Here is an 18,945-nt window from a genome sequence, read left to right on the forward strand (position 1 = left end):
TGCAAACCTGTGGCCTTCATCTCTGAAAAAGGAAATCTTTGGCAGCATTGCTCCAGCTGGGTATATAAATAAATGCACTTGAAACTATGAGGTGGGCTCTTTTGTCTTCCCAAGGGGATGTCCTGGAAAGTGTCCATTGATAGGGAAAGGCTGACGTGCTGCTGCTCGGGAGGGGCAAATAGTCTCTGATCCCAGGGTGGTATATAAGCTGAGCCATCAGCTCTCACCGGTGCTGCACAATTGTCTCCTGGGCTCCTGACCAGCATCACTTACAATGGATGATATTTACAAAGCAGCGGTATGTACTAAACTTCCAGCATTCCTTTTATCCTAGTCCTTTATCAGTTACAGTTGAAACCCCGGCTCATCAGCCCTTCTCTTTATGGGTTGACTCTGATCTGATGCAGAGGCTGCAATATAGATTTTCATTAGAATATTACTTTTTTTATTCCCTTTGCAGTAAGAAGAATTTAAGCTATATACATATTATATAAGTGCTTTGCTCCAGTCACTGAGCACTGACCCTATAAGCTGTCACTTGGAATCACCATTAATGGTGAAAAATGACCACTCACCTGGTTGAAACTCAATAACTATAGGGATTATATCACTTTTTTTTGTCATACTCCTCCATCTGAATTTCTGGGTATTTTCATGTACGAATTGGATTCAGATGTCAAATCAGATACTGTTGCTGTTTGACCACAGTCTATGGGAAATATTTGAGATTGCTGTACATAGATTAATATATTTGGATGTATACAATAAGAATGTGATTGTTTAGCATATATGCTTATAAATAGTGCTTAGTGGTGTAACTTGTGTCACATGACTGCCTGAAATATGTACGTTATTAAATAAAATGTCCCGCCAGGATTCCATGACTTGTATAACCTCTATGGCCATGGAATTGGAACCCCTCAGTTTCATTTCATATCCTGATATTTTACAACTGGTGTAAATTAATTTTATCTGAAACAATGTATGGAAGCAATCTCTTTCTTAGAAACAGTAGATGGCCCCTTATTTTTAATTGTGTGGATATGTGTGGAATTTACTGCAAACACTGGATTGCACAACTGGGTCTGAGGGGCCCATAAGGGCCTGGAACCATCCCGATCATGTCCCCTGACCCACCTCCTGCTCTTACATCTATTTCTGGTACAGGGGAGTGGGGCTCCAGTTATTCCAGTGACCCCAGTGCTCACATGCTCACAGGCACAGGAGGCCAATTAATCTGTAACTAGAGATGCACCAAATCCAAGATTTGGCCTTTTTAAGCAGGATTTGTATTCGGCCGAATCCTTCTGCCAGGCAGAACCGAATCCTAATTTGCATATGCTAATTAGGAACAGGGAGGGAAATCTCGTGATTTTTTGTCACAAAACAAGGAAGTAAAAAATGTTTTCCCATTCCCACCCCATTTGCATATGCATAATTTGCGGATTCGGTCCTGTTTTTGGCCGAATCTTTTGCGAAGGATTCGAGGGTTCAGCCAAATCCAAAATAGTGGATTAGGTGCATCCCTAGTAACAACATCATTTCCCTATGTAGCTGGCATTTGAGCTGACATACTACATGTTCATGGTCATATAAACAGGAGCCTGTGGAGCCCAAAGGCTGTTAAAATGCATTGAAAGGTACATCCAGCCCTTGGGTCTCCAGTTCGATACACGCGTTCCCTAGCAAAGTACCCACAACATCTATTATGCCATATTATTAGCCATTGTCAAGCAGAAAAAGTATGTATGTTTAGTATGTTTGACCATATAGAAACCACTTGTAGAGCTGGTATTTAAAGGTGATCACCCTAATGTAAATGCTGGGTTTGAAGGGGAAGTGTACATAGTGTCATACAGTGTCAGGAGATTTAGAAGGCAGTGCAGGTACTTTGACTTGACTGTGCAGTCCATATATGTATAGATAATGAGCCACATACAGTAGCACTCACACTCACTGACCTTCAGTTCTCCTATGTCCTGTGTATCAGCTGCATGTACAGCACTCCAACCCCCCTCCCCAATTCACACATACATAGTCATGTTATGGACAAGAGGATAATGTTTATTCCAATACTGTCCCCCATCCACCAACACATCCATTTATGTTGCTGCATGGGGGAAAGCTTTAATTTTGGCTGATTGAATGGAGGACAAACTATGCAAACCATGATGGTAAAATATAAATAATAATAATAATGTCTCTGTCTTTCTGTCCATCTTTTCAACCACCAGTTGGGGTAGCATTTTTGTAAAATATTTATTTGTTTTTAAGCTGACTGTGCTCTTACATACTGTACCTGCTTGTAAGGCAAGGTCACCAAATGAGTGTATCTTTTCCTGTTTTGGTAATTTACATGCTGCATGCTGGGCCAAATTGGGCTGATCCAATTGTTTGACCAGTGGGCCAATGACTGGATCATAACGGGGGCCTACAAGGACATGTCAGGAGAGGACTACATCAATGCACTCAGACAGACCTTATCTGAATTGCCTGTTAATTTTGGTTATAAAGGTCCCCATAGACGCAAAGATTTCTCTTTTGCCGAATGACCGATTTTAGCGAAGTGCGACCAATCGTTTGAAATTATCGTGCGGTTAGTGGGATTCGAACATTCGTACATCTTACGATTTTTCGGCCGACATCTGTCAGAAAATTGATCGGCCAGGTTAAAAAAATCTTTATCGGTCTCAGTGCAATCTATCTGTGTCTGCAGAGATTGTTTTCCTGCCAATATCGCCTGAAATGGTCTTTTTAGTTGATGGACACTTTTCGAGATAATCATGGTCTCACGATGATGATCGGATCTTTTAAAAATCTTTACATCTATGGCCAGCTTTACTTTGGAGATGTCAGTTGAGAAGGCAGCATAGACAAGCCAAAAGCCAGGCCCGGATTTGTTGCGGGGCCACGGGTGGCAATATTTTGTGGGTGGCATGCCGCCCAGCCTCATTGGGGAAAGCACTGGGGATCCAGGTGGTAGACTGCGCATAGGGGAGGTGGGTGCGCTCGCAAGGGGAGGGGGGGGAGGGAGTTTCACCCTCAGGCCTAGGGGCGGCCCAAATATAAATCCGGCCCTGCCAAAAGCGTCTGATTCTGTCCAGAGAGGCAAAGATGACAACCATTACAGGCATGTGTATGGCCAGCTTTATTATGACATTCTAGGTGCTCCTGGAACCCAGCCTGACGGTCAGTAAGGTTGAAGTATGGGGCTCCTTACATACATTCTTGGAACTGTGAATGGACTGATACAAGAATTTCTTCATACTGTATGTCTGTAACTTGTTAAAGCAGGCCGTGACCAAATGCTGGACTAAAGTGAAAGCTTGAACTCGAAAATATATCAGAAAATATAAGGCTTAAAAGACATCCATAGTCCATAGTCCAAAATAGCAAAGTCTAAGGTTGCCACCTGGCTGGTGTTTCATCTGCTTAGCCAGTAACTGACAAGAAAATGTTACTACTGGGTGGTACCCATATGTTAGCCACCTTCTAGTATGATCCCCATCCAGTGACTCATGAGCAGCATGATGTTCACCAAGCCCTTGGATGTTTCTCCCAGTGGCCTCAAAGTAGGTGCTTATTTTTGAATTACTGGCTTGGAGGCAAGTTTTGGATGGATAAATACCAGATGTACTGCAAGACAGAGTCTCCTGTAGGCTGCCAGTCCTCATAGGGGCTACCAAATAGCCAATCACAGCACTTAGTTTGCACCACCAAGGGAAATTTTTCATGCTTGTGTTGCTCCCCAAAACTTTTTACATCTGAATGTGGCTCACAGTTAAACAAGAATTAGAATCCCTTCTCTAGTGCAGGGGTCCCCAACCGCTGGGCCACGGACAGTCTTCAACTGGGCTGTCCAGAATTGGACGCGTCCCCCATCTTGACCCCTCCCGACCCCAACCCTTTCCCCCAGTCCACCGGTCCCTGGGCCAAAAAAGATTGAGGAGAGGGTACCCCTGCTCTTGTGTGTTAAATCGCTAAGGACCAATGTTCCTGTTTACTTACTGGATCTACTGAGCCCCACACCACCATAAGTTAATTAAGTATAATGGGGGTGCCTAATTGACATATTGTCACCAGTATATAACTCTTTGCTTTTCCTTTTAATGACCAAGTTATTAGCGGAGAAGGAAAAATGTGGGAGCTCTATAATAAAAGAAGTTAAGATGGAACATCATGGGTAATGCTAGCAGGAAGAATCTGTGGATGCAATTTTTCGGGGTTACGTAACCCCTTTGTCAAGCATGAAACCCCTTTGTCAAGCATCCTTGACAAAGGGGTTATGCCCCAAACGTTGCATCCGCAATAAACAAGCAAGGTTCTTCCTGCTAGCATGTGCTGTAGTTTCCTTCTTTTACGCTGAATTTGAGGCTGCCAATTTCTCTTCCTTCGAGCACCTGGGATTCACATTCATCCGGACAGCCAGGGTTTGCGAGGGTATTTCTTCTTTTCTCCATAGTTCTATGATAAAGTTATTAGCGGAGAAGGAGAATGTAACAGCACTAGTAGAATAGCACCTTCCTATGTGCAGATAATTACTTGTCAAGCCAGAGTGTATACAAATCCTCCAGCTATTAATACAAGTGTTATGCTGAACAATAGCCATGCAAAGCCACTGGTATTATCCAAAACAGCTGTTCCAGCCCTAAGACGTCAGCCATTTGTCCTGACAAACAGCCCAGCACACAGGAGGCAAATCCAGATTTTTTTTTTTGGGTTCATTGCAATTCCAAAAATGAGAATGACTCAGGCTACAAAAGGGTAGGCTAAAAAAAGATCCATTGTTCAGGCTGTGCTCGTCATGTCCATAATTCTTCAATCTAAATTAGATAGGACATTGATGAAGACAAATTTATTTTTTGAAATTCATATTTCAATATATTCTTTGATTTATTATAAAAAAAAAGGCATTGTACAGGCTAGCCAATAATAGGGAAAGCTGAAATCCCCCCTTTAATTTTGACTGATAGAATGGACGATAAACTATGCAAACCATTAGGGACTTTCCCAGAGCTGGTAAGGCAGAAACTGACAGCTGTTGTATCTTAGCAGTTCCATCCAGCTGGGCATCCCGTAAAGCAATTTTACCTAAACTGGTGCAAGTGGCTTTCTCTTATATAGTCTATATGTGACAATCGCCTTATTACCTGCAAAAATGGGAGCAATGTATTGAAGTGCTTTCCAGCACCCACCAACAGCCTTACGTAAAGAAAGGATGCTGGGAGTTGTAGTTGAAGTACACATGGAGGGTCACAGGCTGGACATCCCTTAAAGTGATACTGACGCAAAAAACTACTTTTCAAAATATAAATGTACATCAAAAGTTGCCTATAGGCAGGACCGCCATCAGAAATCACAGGGCCCCATACTACAAAATTTCCTGGGCCCCCTGGGCTGCGCCCACCGCAAGCCCCACCTACATGTCCGCCCCCCACCACACAGTAAAAAAACAAAAAAAATATGGCTAGGGTTCCCACATGTTAATAAAAAATAAAAAGATATTGGTGGTCAGGGCCCCCCATAAAAACATTTGTGGCCAGGGCCCCCCCATTAAAAAATATTGGTGGCTAGGACCCCACATGAGAAAAAAAATTGGTGGGCAAAATTGGTGGCCAGGGCCCCCACCCCCACATTATAAGAAAATTGGTGGCCATGGCCCCTGAAACGTCCATGCCTTCCCGAAGTCAGCAGCTCTCAGAAAGATGGGGGGCCCAGCTAATCAAGTGTGGCGTGGCAGGGCCCCCCTTACCCTCGGGGCCCCCTACAACTCTCCCCCCTGTCCCCCCCTGATGGCTGCCCTGCCTATAGGTCATGTTGACCGTTTTTTGCTGCTTTTGTAAGTAATTGCTACTTGGAGTTCCTAAACCTGACTGTCAGTTAGAGTTTCTAATGCTAACAGACAACTGCTGCACAAATAGGGCAGCCCCCTCATAGGTGAACATCGGGGTAAGAAAGGTAATCTAAAAGCAACAGGCAAACACTTTTATATCAAAATTATACATAGCATGCAAATACAATATTGTGATAGATATTACAAAAAAGGTTTCATTTCTGTTGTCAGTATCTTCTTAAGACCAGTAGAAAAATACTGTGTAAAGTTCAGTTTTTGTTTTAAAGTTCTACCCTCTGTTAACCAAACCATAATACTGGACAGTAGCCTTTAATGTATGATTCAACCTCTGTTGAATATTAATAGTGGCTGTAGTTCAACGACAAAGCCAGAGGTGAAAGATGGCTTTTAAGATCCAGGGCAATATACTGTAATCCTTCCCGCTTGTACAAATAACTCTGTACCTTCATGCCTACATAAGGCAATGCAAAAGCTCAGCTAAATTTGGTGTCCGTTTCAGTCTCGTATGACAATACCAATAATGGAGGCAGAGATAAGCGTGCAGCCGAGATAAAAGGGCCTAAGGTTAAATGCCATTGTCACTGTGTAAATGGGAACAACTGGATACATTATCTTTCTCTCCCTGTGTCTGTATCTTCACTTTATAAATAGCCTGCCAGGGCCATGGATTATGTTACTCCCAACATACACCAGGCAAATGTCTCCTAGCCCCGTACAGTGCCCACCAAGTCCCTAGCTATGCCACTGCCCGGCCGAAACAATAAAAGAGCAGCTGTTTTGTTTTTATCACTTTCAGACAGGATGTGTTTGTGTTTCATGTCGACAAGCAAGGAAATAGCATTGGTCAGTCAGCTCAGTAGAAATAATGATATTCCCATTTTCTGCTCAACAGTTTTTTTTTACAAAAAAATATAAGAAACTTCAATTAGCAGTAATTTTTTGCTTTTTATAGTTTTTGCATTATTTGCCTTCTTCTTCTGACACTTTCAAGCTTTTCAATGGAGGTCACTGACTCCATCAAAAAAAAACAGATGCTCGGTAAGGCTACAAATGTAGTGTTATTGCTTCTTTTTATTACTCATCTTTCTATTCAGGCCTCTCCTAGTCATATTCCAGTCCCATATTTAATTAATTGCATGGTTGCTAGGATAATTTGGACCCAGGCAACCAGATTGATGAAACAGCAACCAGGAGAGCTGCTGAATAAAAAAACGTAAATAACTCAAAAATCACAAATAATAAAAAATACAAACCAACTGCACATTGTCTCAGAATATCACTCCCACGCTCTACATCATATTAAAAGCTAATCAAAAGGTGAACTACCCCTACGTTTGTTCCATTTCTTTGGCTCAAGATCCAGGGAGGGGGCAGGACAGTGACATCACAGGGGCGGGTCAGTGATGTCATGGGGTGGGGCGAGACACGTCGCAGGGAGGGGGCTATGGCGTGGCAATCAGTGATTGGCTGATCACCATGTCATCAAGAAGGATCCTGCCCGGTTTTCCTTATTTGGAAAACTTTGGAAACTGTCTTGACCCGGGCAGCCCTTCTGTCTGGGTGGCAAGCCTAAATACCCCTTTAACTATTGACCTTGGTTGGTGCTCCTTTTGCATGAAAAGTGCATCAACCTTGCCTGGTTTTCGTCCAGGTTCGCCATTGCTATATCCCGTATCTAACTAGACATTCCCTGCCATAAAGTCAGACAGTCAGACTTGGCTTGTGTGCAGTAAAGGACTTTTTGAGCTTCTGACCCCCATTTAGGAGCTACCATACAACTCAGTGCTTGGCCTAGTTCTATACATAAAGTTCTTTTTCTTTTAAACTGCAACATTTCCCTTTTACATCTTTTTCCTTGAGCCACCATTTTGTGATGGTCTGTGTGTCACTCACTAACCACCTGACAGGAAATAATGCAGGTTCTCACAGTCTGAAAAAAACAACAACAAAGAACAGCTGTGTGCCTTCATTGGCTAATGTAACCTAGCAAGTTTGTGTGCCCTTGGTTTGTGTGTGAGCACAGTGTCTCAGTAGTGGGAGCTGCCTCACTTGTTTACCCCCACACCTTGAGAACAGCCAGACTGTGCTGTAGCTATATCAGATAATCTGTTGGAAACCAAAAGGATTGCCCAGTGTTCTGTCTTGCATTTAGTGTGGGGCAAGATCAATAAAACTGTTAGTCCAGCCTTATTAGTGTATTTGTGGTTTTGTCTGTCTCTACAATCATAAGAGGTGATGGTTGTGTGACATTTGAAATACATAATTAACTGGTTTTTCCTCTCTTTAAGTGGCAGTATACCTAAGGGGTGCTAAGGCCTTTCCCACGGCCAGTGCTTCTTTTAGACTGGAACTACACAATGAGTCTTCTTGAGATCTGACGCGCTGAGAGGAAGCAGATGTGAACGCTGCACGTTGTGTCTTCATCCGCAAGTCGTGTCCGGGGCCGGATTTGTGGAGAGGCCACCAAGGCCCAGGCCTAGGCGGCAGGATTTTAGGGGGCGACATGCTGCCCAACCACACCCACATTGGTTCAGAAACAGTGGGGATGCAGAGGAGATACTATCATTTTTTAAATGATGAAAATTATGAAAATTTGAGTGAATAAAAGGGAGGGGACGGGGGCAACGAACGACATTGGGCCTAGGGGTGGGCGCTTTGTAAATCCGTATTGACAAATACAAGAGGTCGTCTGCACTCAACCCATTATCAATATATTTAAGACAGAGACATTTTGTGCATACTGCTACAGAAAATGTCTTACCCTTTAAACAAAACAGGGATTGTTTGTCCATATATTGCAATATATTTAAGCTGGCCAACTACATCAAAGTCATCCCATATCTGGCCAGTCCTACACTCAATTTTCATCTGCTATGTAAATCAGCCCTGGTAGTGACACATGCATGCAGCGACAAGGTCTGACATTTATATTACTTACCTTGTATTCGACGCATCCTTCTCTTCGCATGCACTTCCTCTCAGTGCGGTGGATCTCAAGAAGACGCATTGTGTAGTTCCAGAATGCATCCACATTGAACATGATTGGATTCAATAAGGAGGGGGCCCTAACATATTGTGGAATCGATTCTTCTTCGTTCCTAATTTTTCTGAAAAACCATGATTTTGATTATTTCTTGCACCATGCAGAACAAACAGCAAAAAAAAAAAAATATTTCCCAGTTCCTGGTTCTTCAGAGAAAAGAGGCCAAGACAGTGAAGGTGGAACTGCTGCTAATTTATAAAATGTACAAAACTGTAGCTCTTTTTCACAAATAGTAGTTATCTTTTCCAGGCACATATCAGGGGCTGCTGCTGCCTGAGGCAGCAGCCCGATGCTGCCCCCCCTCCTGATCTGCGCTTCTAACTTGAAGCGTTGGAGAGGGTCGAGGAGGAGCCGCATCGCTACTTCTAGCCGAATCGCTACTACTAAAGGAGCCAAATTTCCGTTTTAAAAAACAGAAATTTGGCTCTCAACGTTATCAGAGGCGGCTTTTGGTAACTGGCCGATCCGTGCCGCCTGAGGCAAGATTCTCACCTTGCATCATGGCCAGAGCGGCCCTGATCTTTTCTTTACAGATCATGGGTCCACAACCTATTTTACCTGTGAGCAATAAAAGGAGTTGGTGAGCAACGTAAGCATGAAAATGTTCCGGGGGGATGGATCTGGTAGCCCTATGTGAATTGGCAGCCTAAAGGAGGCTCTGTTTGGCCAGAAACCAGGAATTCTAAAATAAGCACCTGCTTTGAGGCCACTAGGAGCAACATCCAAGGGTTTGAGTTGTTAGTCCTATGGCTAACAACTCAAACATGCTGTTTCAGTTGCATCATGCTAGAATCAATCAGTTATATTATGCAACAGCATAGGTGTGTTAGTTGCAGCTGCAAAAACAACTACTGACAGGTTAACTTAGAAAAAAATGATAAACAGAATTACTAAACATTCTCTACAGTTTGGGATATTTTTATAATAATATGAGTTTTATTCCTAGTATAACACTCATATCTGTAAGCCCAAGGCACACACAGCATCTCTTCTGTTTAAGTAAACTCTCCTGATTACTGGGGGGTGGAGGTACAGGGATGGGATCTGTTATCAGGAAAGCGTTAACCACAAAGCTCTGAATTACAGGAAAGGCCATCTTTCATAGACTCCATTTAAATCAAATAATTAACATTTTAAAAAAGAATAAAAAAAGTAGCAAATCCTTTTCGAAGGAAAAACAATCCTGTTGGGCAGACTCAAATGTATGGAGATCCAAATACAGAAAACCCCCTTATCTGAAAAAACCCAGGTCACTGAGCATTCTGGATAACAATTGCCATATCTGTAGTAAATGGGACGGTAGTAAGGGTTAACACCAAACAAGGATCCATTGATTCTCAATAGTAGACCATACACTGAATCAGTTTTATTTTCTTCCCAGGTTGAACAACTTACAGAAGAGCAAAAAAATGGTAAGTACTACTGAAATGATGGTTTTCTTCAGTTAACAGTTTCCATTGCCATCTTGTTGCCCATACGGGATTTGTCTTGAGCTGGTGGCTTCAGTTTTACTTTTATAATTAACTGAAACAATAGCTGAGTAATTATTGAAAAATAAATGTGGCATCTGGGAAGTCACACACATGCATTTTGTAACTTCTATGTGGCTGTCTGGCAGTTCACATACTGTAGGTTATCTTTTATACTGAGATTTTATTGCATTTCATTTAATGTTTTCATGTATTTGTATTTGTATTTATATTAAAGAGGCACTCTTTTCCTTAATACAGTATAATTATAAAATAGTAGATTCCCTTCTTGAGGTGGAAGTGTAAACCATGGAAATATTAATTGCCCCCTTATATGATATGTTCTTGCTACTCCTTTGCTTTTTAATTCATAATATTTTACTTCTTAACCATATATTATTAGGTGCTTAGTATACACATATGATTAAATTGAGTAATATATTACACTTAGCTGCGGACCGCATACATGGGCCAATATGGTCCTCTGCTCTCCAGATATTTTGTTGGGCCTTATTGATAACCAAAATGAGCATAAACAGATATTGATCAGCCAAGGCGATTGTTTTAGCCCTATACACAGGCCAATGAGCTGCAAATTCAGATAAGAAAAGCAGACCCAACAGCCAAAATCTGCCTGTGAAAGGGTATCTTTTAACCAGTTGCTGAATAACACTGACCTAGAGTGCACATTATGGCAAAGACTAAGAGTAGGAAAGTAGCATCTGCCTGATACATGTAGCGCTATGGTAAATTGAGTGCACAGTTCTCTTTCTATGAGCTTCACTCCCAATATTGTGCTCCGGATGAGACCTTAAATCTTAGGGAGTAAACCTTTGCAACGGTGTGGAGGCAGGGTGTAGTGTTACTATAACTAGATACAAGGTGCAAGAATTGGGCGCCAGTGGTTCTTATAACTTAACCAATGAACATATTTATTGAACAATTACAATCCTCAGTGGAGTGTACACAAGAGCAAAACAGGATATCCATAAAATAGTAGTTAGAGGAGAGCACTCATGGAAGCAGATACTGCTAAAACATTTTATTATTGACTACAAATCACACTACATGTTTCGGGCATGGCCCTTTCTCAACTTGACAAAAAGGCCAGCACAAGATGGACCCTGAGCGCATGGCTTCAAAGGGTTTTGTACTTTAGCAAAGTGCCATCTACTGGTCACTATTGAGAACAGCAGGGGCATAGCATAAAGCAGAGCATTGACACAAGTCCCCATTAGGACCCATTTAGGTGTCTAAAACACTAAGGATTTGCCTGCCTGCTTAACTATTTTACACATCCCTGCATATATATAAATTTATTTAAAGGGAATGAGTAGGAAACAGAAGACATTTTGGATTCAGGCAGGACCCTTTAACTATGAAGAACGGTCAGTCAAAGGGCACAGTAAGGCACAACATTCAACAGACAAGACAAATACTTATTTACATAAAGGCTTTTTCTAATGATGTATGATGGTACTTATTGTTCTCTGTTATGTCTGATTTTACAGAGTTCAGGGCAGCCTTCGACATTTTCGTGCAAGACGCTGAAGATGGCTGCATTAGCACCAAGGAACTGGGGAAGGTCATGAGAATGCTGGGGCAGAATCCCACCCCTGAGGAGTTACAGGAAATGATAGATGAAGTGGATGAAGATGGTTAGTTTTTTGGGATTTGTTTTATAAGATGTTCTTTTTGAAAATAAGTTTTGTTTTTATAAATTTTTTGGAATTGCTAGACATGTTTTATCTGCCAAATTCTTTCCTTTTGATTTTATTTTAACTGATAAATATTGAAATCCCAAGGTCAAAAGAAAATACTCATGTTGTTTGTCATCCAGTGCTATTCACATTACCTAAGTGAACCTTATGTATGGTCTGTATTCAGTATATCAGGAGACCACTATTGACATGTCTTTTTGTATATTATACATAGTGAAATTTTATGTCCTGGACAATTGTTTCCATAAACTTCTAAAAAAAAAGTTTTCATTTGTCACACACGCTCAGCCACACATACATACATATATCTGCCTTAATTAATTTTTTTTGTGAATCAATGTTTAGGTTTGTAACCAAAAATAGGGCATAGATGGGGTTCAAGGGATCTTTAAATGAGTCTATGATGAGTGAGGTGCTTGTGATTATCTGTCTGTGGATGTTGTGAAAAAGGGTCCACACAGGCCCCAATAAATTACAGTAAAAGTGTTTTCAATTAGAAGTTTCCTCAGTAGAAAATCTGCCTGTGAGTCCCGTGGACATTTTCTCTTTTTTGCAATCATTCACATGAATATTTCTTACTCCAGGGAGTGGCACGGTAGATTTTGATGAGTTCTTGGTTATGATGGTCCGGTGTATGAAAGACGACAGCAAAGGAAAATCAGAAGAAGAATTATCAGACCTTTTCCGAATGTTTGACAAGTAAGTAAACATGAGCCCTGCCTTTTTACCTCCAACTGAAACAGATATGGAAAGCAGGCTGTGAACTATGCAGATATATTATATCATTTACTGTACTTCCATCGGAAACTCAGCTGACCCTATGGGCCAAGACAAAGACAAACAAGACAAAGTTAAGATAATGGGACCCTGTACTGATGTGCCTCAATTATCCTCCTAATGCCTGTCCTGATTATAAAGTAAACTGATTCACTGATCAATCACAGTTTGAAATGTATAAATAGCACCCTAATTATGATTTTAAACTCCCAATACAGTGCGCCACTACTGGTATGGGATCAGTTATCTAGATAACCGATTATCTAGAAAGGCCGTCTCCCCTAGACTCCATTTTCTCTGTTATAATAAAATAGTACAGGTATGGGACCCGTTATCCTGGGGTTTTCTGGTTAACATATCTGTAATTTGTATCTTTATACCTTAAGTCTACTAGAAAATCATGTAAACATTAAATAAACCCAATAGACTGGTTTTGCTTCCAATAAGGATTAATTATATCTTAGTCGGGATCAAGTACAAGCTACTGTTTTATTATTACAGAGAAAAATGAAATAATCTTTTAAAATTTGGATTATTTAAATAAAATTGAGCCTATAGGAGACGGCCTTTCTGTATTTAGGAGCTTCCTGGATAACGGATCTTATACCTGTACCTTATCCCAACTAAGATTTCATTAATCCTTATTGGAGGCAAAACCAGCCTATTTGGTTTTTTAATGTTTAAATGATTTTCTAGTAGACTTAAGGTAGGATCCAAATTACAGAAAAATCAGTTATCTGGAAAACCCAGGTCCTGAGCATTCTGGATAACAGCTATGTCGGAGAAAGGGAAATTATTTTCTCATTGCTGTCGCTGATCAGGGAGTCCCTGTTGAACCTAAAGTAAAAATATAAATCACTGCCCATAGAGGATAAAGTTGATATAAATACTCTTTTTGACAGTGCCGAAATACATATGAGTTGGAGCTATCAAATTGAGCTACATTATTGCTTCCTTGTGGGGAGGCATTAAACAAATACACCAATGCAACTGCATCCATTGCAGTAATGAGCGGATTGCCTTGTTGGATATATAGAAACTGCCTTATATAATGAAAACTATAATTACAGGATATATATATCACATCATTTTTGTTAAATAGGAGACCCTACAATAATAAATATTACATAGAAGCTTTATTACATGGATTTTAATCGTTTGCAGAAATGCAGATGGCTACATTGACTTGGATGAGCTGAAAATGATGCTTGAAGCTACTGGAGAGACAATTACAGAAGATGACATTGAGGAACTGATGCGAGATGGGGATAAAAACAATGATGGCAGGATTGATTATGATGGTATGTTTATGAGATCTGTGAATCATTGTATAAATTCAGTACACAGTGCTATTGCCAGACACCTTTGCTATATTTTAGAGCTAAACTTATTATGGTCATTCGGTAAAAGACCCCAAAATAACATGTAGCACATGCCCATTGCCAGGTGGCTGCCATAAAATGCTCCGTAACAAGAGTGTAGCAATGTCCAACAGCAGAAGCCTGCCATAAAATGATCTGTCATAAAACACAAAATTGTCAGTTGGGAACATATAACCTGTAACCATCAGACCTGGATACACCAAGGTTATGACATCCCAAGGAACCCTCCCCTTTAAATCCAAGCTGTTTTCCCATGCCCTTACTGAAGGCCTTGATCAGAAACTTGCTTTTCTGTTTAGGTCCTAAGAATATACACGCCTCTTATTTTGCAGCATTGATCGCTATTTTCAGGGTCTCATTAATATTGTATCCACCAAAACTCCAATTAAACTGCTCTCTAATAAGAGCTCATGCTGAAGTTGCTGTGGTTAAAGGGGAACTACATCAAAAATGAAATATAAGCTTCCTCATATTGAAGTAAGAATCTTTCTAAATACAATCAATTAAAAATTCTGCATTGTTTGTGAAATAGTCAAGTTTATATTCAATAATCTGTTTCTCTTCATTCTGTCTTCATGCAGCAGTTGGGTGTCAGATATTCATTTACAGTTAGATCCAATATATCTTATAGGCGGGGCTCCCTTTCCTGAATTATAGCTCAGTCTAATAACTGATTCCAGTACAAACAAAATCTAACAAAATAACTGCCTTTAGCACAAATTCTGCATGTAGAGAGACATGCTATCTGGTGATTTTAATAGAGTGAGCTCTAAAGGTGATCATAATGCATCCTATATGGGCAGTATAGCACAGATGCATAAATGCACAGATGCGGCCGAGATCCGACAATTTCTAACCTGCCCGATCGAGATCTGTCCGAAATTCGGCCAGATATCAATCTGGAAAGCCCGTCGGATTGTCCCACACACGGGCCAATAAACTGCCGACTCGGTCTGTCGGCAGCTTTTATCGGCCCATGTATGGGGGCATTAATAAATCCTCTAAGCAAAAGGAGCCCCCCTTTAAGATATATTGGATCATTCATCTGACTCCCAATTTCTAAATGAAGACAGAATGAGGAGAAGGAGATGCTGAGAGGAATAGTGAAGATAAACTTGATTATTTCAGAAATGGTACAGATTTTTTAATTAATTGTATTTAGAAAGTTTCTTATTCTTATTACATTTTCATCTTCACGATAGTTCCCCTTTAAGGAGAGTTGATTTCTTCAAAACTAGCATTGTTTTATCCTAAATCCCAAACCACTTATTCACCCATATCTCTCAACCTCTACATGTGGCCTTGTTCAATATTCCTTTTTATGGGGACATGTTTCCCAACGGTGCTTGGGCCTCACTGCAGTTATAACACTTGCAGCCCCATGCAGTTACAGTCCTTTTATTGCAACCCTTTAATGAATAATTTGGGAATATTTGGCATATACATGGCAAATAGGAAACACTGAGCCAGAGATTGAACCAATCTGTGTCCATGCTTCACCAAGACAGCCAAAACCAGTAAGGCTATTGCTAGGCTAAACATATTGATGTGTTTTATTGGAGCCAAATATTTCCAGCCCATGCCAATGTAAATTGCAGTAATGAGAATTATAGTTAATAATATGTTCCAATTAAATCCATTTTATTTTACAGAATTTCTGGAATTCATGAAGGGAGTTGAATAAATGTGAGATGTTAACTTCTGCCGGAGCCATGCCCCCCCCCACCTGCATAATGAATTTGGGATTTTGTATTAAATATGAACATAAATGATAAATACAGAATACAACAGGGGTATTGTCCCCTACAGCTGTTATTAAACTACTACTTCCAGGTTAAACATTCCTGGTGTACACATATCGACTGATATAAGCCTCACTTTCTATGGAAATTCTTTGTTAACAGTAAGGGCCAATATGTCAGCCCTTATGCTTTCAAAGGGCATCCTCAGTGAGCCACCAAGGAGAAATACTTGCTCCTCCAGCAGATGATGGCTGATAGCTCACATTGTCCTGTGCACAAGAGTTATACTGTGTACATAGTATTTTGTAGACTGTTTTAAAGTATTAGAGTTGAAGTGTAATGGCTGCATAATCCTGCTAATAAAGCACTGTTATACTCTACTCATCCTCGGCTACCAAAACATAACATCCTTAGTGTACTGAAATTTGAGTTGAGCAACATCTGATGGGCCTCCAGTTTTATGACACATGGGAGGGACTTATCACTAAATAGGAGTGGTTTATGTGCATAACTGGGTATGGCTTGTTTAGTTCTGGGTGTGGCCTTGGGTAGTTGGGGTGTAGTCATATCTCCTTAATGTTCACATTTTACAAAGCAGACAGCCTTGGATCCAGGCACAATTTTAATTCAGAATAAGACTAAGTATATGTAAAAAGCCTTACTCCTGACATTAACCCATTCATGGCTGAAGAGTTCAGAAGAAGTACAATACTAAATGCAAGTGTTACAGTGGTCCGGACAAGTGCCTTCACTCCTTTGTGCTATTTTTAAACATTTTTCTAAAACCGTTTGACATTTTGTGCCCAAATAACCCAGTCCATGGCATAATTCTATTTGCTTTGTGACCTTTTGCTTTTAAATGTAAATCGGTGAAAATGTGCAAAACAACATCATTGGTGGCATCAAATGCTGTCACACTGTGTCTATTAATTTGCTAATAAACTTGTTTGAAAGTTCTGTGCACAAATTCTTCTGATTGTAGAATATATGATCATATGGGAAAGGCAACTGTCCCTTTTGTCTTTCCCTAATTGTGCATTAGTGTGAGTGTGTATTAGTCTGTGTGTGTTTGTGTGTTATTTGGATTCAGACTTGCCTTGTGTGACCTTTGCTTTTGACCCAGCTCTGGAATGAATTCCGTAGAACTTGCTTCCTTGCTGCTTGAAATCCCAATGGAATGTTCTGCTGGCCTTTCTCTCGTCTTTACTATAATCTGAATGCAGTGCTGATGATTTTGAACAGTACTTTAGGTACAAGTTTCAGGTTCTTTGAGTTACACCAATACATTGAGTACAAGTCATGACGATATATAGAGTTGACCAAAATAAGCTTTTAGCTCAAAGTTGATTGGTCCAATTGTCATCTTGGGGTCAGGAAAGAAAGTTTCCCCCTCTGAGGCAAATTGGAGAGGCTTCAGGAGGGTTTTTTCATCCGTGCTCTAGATCACAAGACTGAACTTGGTGCAAATATGTATTTTTTCAACCTTATCCACTACGTTACTATGCTCATTATTACAGCCCAAGTAATTCTGCCTAGCTATGTAGGGACTCTATGGGAGCTAGGCACCCCACGGCCCACCTATGCCAGCCCAACGCGTTTCGCCAGTTAGTCCGGCTTCACAGGGGCATAAGTTATCCCTACGAGTCCCTACGTAGATAGGCAGAATTACTTGGGCTGTATTTGGCTGTAAGGGTGGGAGAGGGCACAGGGATACCACATGATACAAGACTAAAAAAAGCAAAAAGGTATCACAGGCATGAGAATTGTCTCAGCTTTGCAAAATCCACGTGTCCACCGTTTGCAGTTTTTATTTAATTAATGTTTTTTATGGACACAGTCCAGCACTGTAGCATTATCAGCGCATTTTACTGGCAGAAATTATTAAAAGTTACATTTTGAATATTGTTACATTTTTGACACGCTGCTGACCGAACTGGTTTGCTTTGAGGTACTAGATGGAAACGTATCTTTATTGTTTCCAATAATCTATCTCCTCACCGTTTCTTTGTTGTTATATGTATACTGATGGTTCATTCTGTAATGTTGGCTGAGGCCTATACAGTGCCCTGCAAAAGTCTTCATTCCCCTTGGCATTTTTAATGTTTTGTTGCCTCACAACCTGGAATTAAAATGGATTGTTTGAGAGTTTGCACCATTTCATCTACAGAACATGCCTACAATTTTGAAGATGTTTTTTTGTGGAGCAAACAAGAAATAGGACAACATAACAAAAATCTTAAGCATGCATAACTGCTCACCCGAAATAAAGTCAGTACTTTGTACAGCCACCTTTTGCGGCAATTACAGCTGCAAGTCACTTTGGATAAGTCTCTATGAACTTGCCACTGGGATTTTTGCCTATTCCTCAAGGCAAAACTGCTCCAGCTCCTTCATGTTGGATGGTTTTCACTTGTGAACAGCAATCTGACTACAGATTCTCAATTGAATTGAGGTCTGGACTTTGACTAGGCCATTCCAAGACATTTAAATGTTTCCCCTTAAACCACTTGAGTGTTGCAGTTTAGCAGTATGCTTCGGCTCATTATCCTGCTGCAAGGTGAACCTCCCTCTCAGTCTCAAATCACAGGCAGACTGACACAGGTTTTGCTCAAGAATATCCCTTTATTTAGCACCATCCATCTTACCCTCAACTCGGATCAGTTTCCCAGTCCCTGCTGCTGAAAAACATCCCCACAGCATAATGCTGCCACCACCATATTTCACTGTGGCAATGGTGTTCTTGGGGTGATGGGATCTGTTGGGTTTGTGCCAAACATAGCATTTTCTTTGGTGGCCAAAAAGTAAAATTTTAGTCTCATCTGACCAGCGCACCTTCCTCCATACATTTGGGGAGTTGCCCACATGCCTTTTGGCAAACTCAAAACATGCCTTCTTATTTTTAACTTAAAGTAATGGCTTCTTTTCTGGCCACTCTTCCATAAAGCCCAGCTCTATGG

The 18,945-nt window shown here is 40.7% G+C and overlaps 1 protein-coding gene across 1 annotated transcript; it reads left to right on the forward strand.

The window, feature by feature from the left end:
• The first annotated feature begins 239 nt into the window (after window positions 1-239).
• Window positions 240-16,945, forward strand: tnnc1.L (troponin C1, slow skeletal and cardiac type L homeolog). The gene is given in 6 exon segments (NM_001090295.1): window positions 240-298; window positions 10,279-10,309; window positions 11,878-12,024; window positions 12,672-12,786; window positions 14,029-14,165; window positions 15,899-16,945. Coding segments are annotated over 6 exon segments (486 nt in total). The 5' UTR covers window positions 240-274; the 3' UTR covers window positions 15,931-16,945.
• The last annotated feature ends 2,000 nt before the right edge of the window (window positions 16,946-18,945 follow it).

Source organism: Xenopus laevis, chromosome 4L (assembly GCF_017654675.1).
Source record: "Xenopus laevis strain J_2021 chromosome 4L, Xenopus_laevis_v10.1, whole genome shotgun sequence".
NCBI lineage: Eukaryota > Metazoa > Chordata > Amphibia > Anura > Pipidae > Xenopus > Xenopus laevis.